This window comes from Mercenaria mercenaria, chromosome 2 (assembly GCF_021730395.1).
Source record: "Mercenaria mercenaria strain notata chromosome 2, MADL_Memer_1, whole genome shotgun sequence".
Taxonomy (NCBI): domain Eukaryota; kingdom Metazoa; phylum Mollusca; class Bivalvia; order Venerida; family Veneridae; genus Mercenaria; species Mercenaria mercenaria.
The window spans coordinates 27,704,288-27,712,857 of NC_069362.1; the positions used below are offsets into that span (position 1 = coordinate 27,704,288).

The window sequence follows — 8,570 nt, forward strand, 5'->3', positions numbered from 1 at the left end:
TTGGATAAATAATGAATATTTTGAACTTCAACATCTTAATGCTGTTAAACAGTGTATACCTTACGTTTAAAATGTAATTATATAGGCGTTCAAATACACTTTAATGGAAAACATCTTTCTCGTATTAAAGCAGTTTGAATATTGTGGTTGAAACACCTCATTAAGTAAGAGATTTTTGTCAATTAAATAATTGTCAATGGCTCAGTAGCTACAGACGTACTCGTTATTATGATCATTGTAAATCAAACTGAAAGTGTTAACTACCTTTGAAGCTTATACATCTTACCCACAGCATCGAAGATGCTGCATCACGTTTTTACGTCAAAATGAATAAAAAACGGAAATTAATCAAACATAGGTGCGTTAATTTTTGTAAAGTGACAGTCATCTATATCGCACCCAAATGGTTACAAACGCAGAAACAACTCTCAAGAACGGCAGACAGCCATAATATCGAAAAATCTTGAAGCGTACTCAACTCAAACCACTATTACGGTTTCATATGATTATAATAATACAAAACTATACACAACGAAAAAAATAAAATAAATAGAAGCAATAGAAAATATTATATATATGATAAGGGGTAACTTGTAGTAATAACGGATTATGGGTAAAATGACTTGTCTTACAAGAACTTCGTTTTGGATGGCGGCATTTTCACTAACATTAATGCTTATAGCATGGTTTATGCCTCTGTGGCTAGGCAGACGCGATGAACAGGGATTCAAGCATTACTTTGGATTGTTTTATCGTATGTACTGTTCTGATAACGGATGTATGACATCAGCCGACGTATTTAGCTCAAAGACTATTCTGTTGGATAGTGGAGAGTGGCACTGTAAGTTATTTTGAACGTGTTTCCCTTTTTACCTATTTGAATTGTTACGAAATGATTTAGGTTTCAAGAATTAGAATGAAGCCAATCTCTATATAGATAATCAGATGCAAATAATATTTATTATGTAACTATGCATGCAGCATTACGAATGAATATAAACAAAACTGAAATTTTGATGTATATATTCTGTTATTAAGCTAAAAAACTTTGCAAAATCTTAAAATGTTCATAAATATTACACTTAATTAGTAAAACAATGTTTCCTTTTTTTCAGTTGATATCGTTGTTATACCGATATTATCAACATTATCTCTAGTTTCATGTGCCATTGGAATATTGATTTTAGAATTTATCGTCTGCGGCTGTGGAAAAGACTTTTCTCTACGACCACTTATTGGTGCATGCATTTTTCTTTTTATTTTATCCGGTTAGTATATCTTTTCTGTGAAATTATTCCTTTAATATTTTGAGCTCTAATAAATAGTTCAATTTTAAGAAGTAGAGCTAATATAATGTAGCCCTTCCGTCGAACAAAGTGTGCATATAAGATGGGTATATTGAACTAAACGCCACCGGGTCTTTGACATCACGAAGTGGCCTTACAGGTCGAATTTTAAACACAAAATTATATTTTATAAAGGAACTGCACCTTTTAATGGAAGTTTTGCATACTAGCAGGCAAGCTAATATCAGTTTCCCCGATTGCAAAGTGACACAGACCAAGATCTATAGCTTTTACAGAAATTTCATCAGTCTTCTAGCAAAAAGAATATAGCGAAAGTGTCAAATAAGTATCAATTTGATAAACCCTAGCCTAGGGAAGCATATGAATATAAGAACTGCTATATTATATTTGTTAACGAGACGAAAATGAAACTTCTGAAGCCATATGGAATTTTAAAACTTGCGTTTTGCTTCAGATTGCTTAAATATACAATTATATGTCAAACAGAAATATATAAAACTATAAATCATATTGAAATCAAAAGAAAGACTCAGCTTTTTAAAACCTTTGTTGTTATTACATAATTTTATAAAACAATAAAATGTTCACTTATAATAGGGATCTAAATATATGTATGGGTCTTTTTGCTTCATAATTTAATCTTTATAGAATATAGGGAAAGTGAAAATGTTGCTTAAGGTAAAGAATGTGTAATGAGCCGGAATTTCAAAAACAAGTTGCATCCTTGATAACATGTTTAAATAATAGCAAAAGCTGATCTTAACCCAATGTACAATTATTAAAAAAAGTCAAATGCACACTTTTTACACAAATGGCGTCGAAAAATCACATTTTAGCCTTGCCGTAAATAGTTGTGACGTTGCCTTTCTTACTGTGATTAATTTGGTTTCGGGTGGTCCATTTAATTCAAAAAGTTTTTTTTTCTTTTAATATAACAAGCCCGTTGAAACCTATAAGGTGATGTAATTTACTAATAAGTTCTCCAACTATTCGCCGACGGAAAGCTTACTTTATGCAAAAATCATGCCAAAATCTTTCTACGGAATTATTGTTTTCGAGCGGAATGATTAAGTAGTGTAAAAAAAAACAGTCCCATAGATTTTTTTTAAAAAACTGAAATAATCATATAAATTTATTTTACTGTAAAATGGGCGAAAAAAATAAGGGGGTCTCCGACTTCGTTTTCACTGTAATGTCTTCAATTTTCCCTCTACCTCCATTTTGACGCGCAGATTTTGTGCATCGAAATTTCACAAAATAACTGTTTGTATTAGAGAAAAATAAGTTTATCCGCACAAAAGAATTTACAACAAAAGAAATTTCATTTTAAGCGTATTCTAATTTTGTAAGCCATTTTTCGATTTCTTTCAAGTTTTTATTGTCACACTTGTATACATGAATAGATGTTACATACACAAAAAAATGCGTAATGAAACAATGAAAAAATGATAGTTCTTACTAAACATTTTATTGCTCGTTCTCTCCTCCATAGATTTGTTTTTAATTTTCTGAAAATGTTCCTGAAACGTTTTTGAATAAAATAAGTTTTAAAAGTCCTTGACTACCAAGTTCATTTTTACGCTACGATGCTATGAAAATTGGGAAGTTTAGATACAGTTAAAACGTTACGTCTTTTTTCGCGTTTTTCAACCAAGTTCACATTGTCTGTTTGTATGATTTATGTGCAGCCTTTATTGAACGGCGTGTTGCATTATCAATTGGTTTGTAATCCTTTCCAACTGTTTCATAAATATTTAAATACAATTTTCCCCGGAATCCGGAGATGTTAGTTAGGGCCCGACTAGATACAGTGGGAAAGTTGTCAATTTCTTACGGAGAGTGCCTACATGGTTAGAAACTATAATGCGGTTGTGTAAGCAAACCGCCATGACATAATAGAAGGTCGTTGAGGAACGGCGTAAACCAAACACAATAAACGGTTATCAAATACATAAGTGCAATGACTTATTTATTTCATGTCCGTACACTTTTAACGTCTGACATTAATTTCATGTCGTTTTGACTGTGCATATTTCGATCAACTTAAAAGTCAGAATTAGCCGGGAATAATTATTGTTTGGGGTTTTACGCCCTTTTCGTCATCATTTTATTTTTTACAAGCACTAATCTCTTTCGCAATTCCCCACAGTAACTTGCAACTGTTCCATTGAAAAATATTAGTCACGGATAGAGTGACTATACCGGACATCAAACCTATGACCGCTCGATTGGCGGGCGAACGCTCCAACCAGTGTGTCATTCGGTCAGACGTGAGGGATGGGGGTAATTTTTGACTAGATGAATTAGATAAGAGACTATTTTCTAAGGGTCAGTTGTATTTAAAGTTTTAAAAACGGGAATTATTCTAAAATCTGAATTGCACATATTTGTTAACCATGGTTTAAAATGTTCATTTAAAAAGATCAGTGTAAATTAACATTGTGGGAATGGCTGTATATACCGATGTTGAGATAACTTTTAGCCCGGCCTAATTTTTTTACGTGTAAAAAGATGATATGCTAGTATTATTTTATGTATGAAACAAAGAGTTAACAATTAATTATCAAGACACGAAAGCTCATTGTTGTCACTACCCGCTCCCGTTTATTCATATTAATTTTTAGTTTTTTTTTTAAATTTTAGCGATTTTGACTTTGAGCGATCATGTTTCGAGGACCCCGGATTTAATTTTTTTTGCGTCAAAGTTTGGAAACGGCACCGATCTTTCATATTTTATACTTCAGTTCAATTATATCACCCCGTTTTGTTTCAAGCTTAAGTTGAAAATGACAGCGATTAAGCGGCTATACACAGCTATAATACTCGCGTTATTCAAATTCGAAAACAAATACACATACTGATAAAAACGGTGGAAGTATTAGATATGAATACGGTCAAATGCTGACAAAATGTTAGCCATATTTTTTACTCTAAACATAAATAAATATATGGTTATATCTACTCCTTTTCTGAACTACAAGTAGATATTTCATTGTTGAAATATGACGAAAAGCTGGATGCGAAATGGAATTTTCAGCGTACAAGATATTTACCGTCAACGTTTAGAACGTAAAGACGTGGCGTCGTCAAGCATAATGTTTGACGTTACGCTAGATGGCGCTGAATTACGCCTTCTTGACCTTAAATATGACTAGCCACCTAATGGCTGATCTGTATGGGTCATGAAAGCAAAATCGAAAATATATAACACGCACATAATCCATGTAATTAATGTACCTCAGAATAGTTTGATGTAGTCTAACGTCAAGCATTCTACACTAGATAAGTTTGGAGTATCCTTACTTCCAGACCCTAATATCGAGAGATCTACTCTTGCGATAGTTCAGTTTGATGTGTCCGTACGTCTTGTATTCTACACTAGAATAGTTTGATGTATTCTAATATTCAGTATTCCACACTAAAATAGTTTGATGTATTCTTACTTCCGCAATCATACTCTAGAATACTAGTAGTTACATGTATTTTATTATCAAACATTCTTTAATAGAATAGTTTTATGTATCCTTACTTCAAACATTCTACCTTAGAATGGTTTAATGTATCTTAATATTTAGCATTCTAATCTCAGTTAATTTGGTGTCAACAGATTAATTTCACAAGTGAGTGATATCACATTGTTGCATGATATGCCATCTTAAAGTAAATTAACGTCGATAACTTTCAAATTTACCAAGGCAATAGAAAAGAATGTGTGTAATTCTATGAGTAAAATGAATGTGAAGTTAAAAAAAAAAACAAGAAATTTGCACAAGTATTTTTTTTCGCGGATTAATATGGTGCTGAAAAAATGTAATACTTCAATAATGCACACTTGAAGTGTAATGTCCGATGTCAGGATAAGTTTAGTTTTCATTTAAATATGTCAGTATTTTACAGTTGACAAAACTAGAATAACTGTGCAATTAGTAAAATTGTTGAGTATAATAATGTTTGTATGTGTCTAATGAGAAGAAATCACACAATTATTATATTTATATTCTATTATATAATTGTTTGATCATAGATAAATTTTAACATCAGATATTATCAAAGTAATTTACAGCTTTTTTGAAACACATGCTTAAAATATAATTACTTTATTCATTGATTATACACTTTAAAGACAGAACATATTAAGTTTAATATTTTGTAAATTGCTTTTAATTTTCTACTTGAGTAGCTAAAGATATTTTTGATCGAAAAGAATATCAACATTTACAGGGCTTTACTCGATTAACATATCAGACTAAGTGATTTTTTATATTACCTTTTTAAAATGTCATCGAATTATTTTTCATTAAGTGAATGGGTAGGGACGAGAGTATATCTTTCAACAAAAATTTGAAAATAAAACCCTGGATAATTTTGACTTTAATCTTGGTCGTTTTCAGGAATTCTTGGAGCTATTGCAGTCTTTCTATCAATAGACGTAGCCCGAATGTACAGCCATCAAACATCTACTGATGCTTCAGAGTTCCCCTGGTCTGTTCTTGTCATGGCTATAGCTGTGTTGCTCGTGCTCTGGGCAGGAATTTCATACCTTTATATAACGTGCAGATGGGCAAAATTCCATGACACTTTGAGATATAGAACGTTTTCAAGAGTCGACCATAACAGGTATACAATTGATAAACGCCAAATGAGTGACAACACTAACATACGGCGGTATAGGAGACATTTCAATACAGGTGCTTCAGACAGTCCAGCTCTTTCAAGGTATGGTGCCTCAACATTTACAGATCCTGCATACGTTCGAAGTTCTGGCTATAATTCTTATAACGGACTCCATTCAAGCTTTAGCAATGGAGGATCAGCATATAGAGTGTCAGATGGCTCATATTATGGTGGTTTTAGAGTGCCAAGAAAATCCAAAAGTCTTAACAATCTTGACGATTTGGAAGAGGACACTACTGGCAACAGACTGTACGGAGAATCTACAAAACAGATATATAAAATATTTTGAGAAAGCAAACAGCATTAATTTCTTTAGATAAGTGGTTCCGATATATAGAATTAACGTGACATATGAATTCTTTGAATATTTTCAACGGTTGACAAGAATTGTGATTATTAAAAGATAAACGTTTTACTTCATTAGAAAGACAAAAACAAAAGCAAAAAAAGCAAGAAAAGAAATAAAGGTCTAAAGTCCAACTGGAAAACCCATATTAGAAACTTATTTGAAGTTAGTTGCATAGTAACGCATTCAACAAAGTATGTTATGCACATTAATTGTTATACAAGTTAAAGCATAGCAAAAGTTCCTTCTAGGGCACATCTATATAAATATATAATGATCATCTTGTAAAATTTTGGTTGCAAAAAATGTCAAGTAGGTATTTACGCTAGTTGTTTAACATAAATTGTTAAATCCAACGACAAATTAAATCTGTGTCCACTTTCAGTAGAGTAAATACGGCAATAAGACTCCGTTATGATTCGATGCCTGAATTTGTTGCACATAATTAGAGGGTCGCAATGGGGTTTGTTTTCACATATTAACCATGCATTTGAAGATAAAGATAATATTTAGTTGTTTACATGTAAATGTGCAGATATATGTCTATCTGTTTGTACATATGTTATGTTCTTCAAAAATGGAGGAAATAAAAGAACCAGACATAGTAATATGTAATCCATGGACGCGTTCAGTCAGAGAGTCTCCTCAGTTAGGAAAGAATAGTTTTAACGTCAGAGGTTATTTCTAAGGTCACGGAGTTTGACTGGCCAGAATGTAATGACAACAGCTTTCGATATCAGTAGCTCAGTCAAGTGTGACTTACCAAACTGTAATATTCCTTCTCAAGAGAAGGAACAATAAACTGTGCTCAAAAGATTCGGGCCAATTATCTCAGACAGAGATATTACCTCTCATACTTCATAGTGAACGTATGAAGAAAATAATATCATGTTACTTGCCCTCTGACAGACTGTGTTAACCAACTTATATACTCTAGTTTTATTAGTCGCCGGTAGAACAACTATACTTGATACGCTTTAGGATTCTGCCACTGGTTTAGAGAAGTTATTAAAATGTGACAACGAAAAAATGATATTGTAAATAAAAGAAATATAAGACAGTTAATGAAATGCTTACATAAAGGAATTAGGAGCTGAAAACTGAATAAGATTTTTATTATTTCAAAAGATAGCATTTCTAGGACAATAAGAAAAATGTATAAAGAACTTATCCCTATCCTATTCTGCTCTAAATAATTAACGACTGCTAGAGATTTCCAGCGAGCACTGATTGGCTGAGTCTTTACCTGTGTCTACGTCACGCTGCGTGTATTTAGAATATACTATTGCAGACGGAAAATAAATCTACATGAGCGCATGTAAGACAAGGGAAGTAACACAGTCTAAGGGCATATTTTGTGACTGTCTCTTGTTTGTAAAAACACTTTTTACTTTATTGTCAAACTATGGGCCTTTCATTAGAAGATATATAATATAATTTGTCGAAATGTTTTGGTTACAAGAAATCTTTTGCATTCATTATTTGAAAATGTGAAAAAAATATTTGCCGTCGTAGATTTCCGTTCCGTGAGGATGCTGGCGCATGGGTTTCAGAACGAGGCTTAGCGAGTGTTTTGTAAACAAAGAAAAAAGATTAAGATGGTAAGAGGGTTTTGGGGTAACTTTCATAAAGGATCCGACATTTTTCAGCGTTTCAACGGCATGCAATGCACCGCAATAGCAGTTATAGCTTTATTAGCCTATTTTTTACAATCCAATCTTCAAAATATTAGCTGACAGCTCTCCGGCGACTTGATGCTCTGCATCAAATTTTACTTGTATACTGATATCATTACTTTTATATATGATCTTGACATGTGTATGTATATGTTTATGTGGATGATAAACTATGTTTAATTCCAAAATATCTAATAAATATTGTCTGTTGTCTATAAATTGGACTGAATTTTGAACAATACTATATTTTTGCTTGTAATACGACACAAACATAAAGGTGATATAGAAATTCTAAATTTTCTTCTTTTTCAGGCTTTGTCTCGCGCACCGCATAATTTTGATTTAAAAGGCATTGTCAAGCGTGTCGCTTTCGCTCATAGCTTAACCATTCGAAATAAAGGTCCAAGTAGTGAAAACTCTGTTCTTGGTATAATTTCTTGTTATTTGCATACTTGCGCATGGTATGTCTTAACCATATTTGAGAATATATAGTAACAGAAAATATCTTTTAAAATGATGGTCGGCGAATTGTAATAAGACAAGACGTTTATGGGGTTTTCATATCAT

The 8,570-nt window shown here is 32.4% G+C and overlaps 1 protein-coding gene across 1 annotated transcript; it reads left to right on the top strand.

The window, feature by feature from the left end:
- Positions 1-555: 555 nt before the first annotated feature.
- On the top strand, positions 556-8,299 carry LOC123562631 (uncharacterized). Its single transcript, XM_045355253.2, has 3 exons — positions 556-841; positions 1,116-1,268; positions 5,699-8,299. The coding sequence occupies exons 1-3, from the start codon at positions 610-612 to the stop codon at positions 6,268-6,270; spliced, it is 957 nt and encodes a 318-aa protein (XP_045211188.2). The 5' UTR covers positions 556-609; the 3' UTR covers positions 6,271-8,299.
- Positions 8,300-8,570: the final 271 nt, after the last annotated feature.

What these genes read in the sequence shown, in the direction of transcription:
- LOC123562631 (XM_045355253.2), top strand. Translation starts at nt 610, where the DNA reads ATGGGTAAAATGACTTGTCTTACAAGAACTTCGTTTTGGATGGCGGCA. An exon ending in GGATAGTGGAGAGTGGCACT is followed by an intron (nt 842 to 1,115) that starts GTAAGTTATTTT and finishes CCTTTTTTTCAG; the next exon opens with TTGATATCGTTGTTATACCG. An exon ending in TTTTCTTTTTATTTTATCCG is followed by an intron (nt 1,269 to 5,698) that starts GTTAGTATATCT and finishes GGTCGTTTTCAG; the next exon opens with GAATTCTTGGAGCTATTGCA.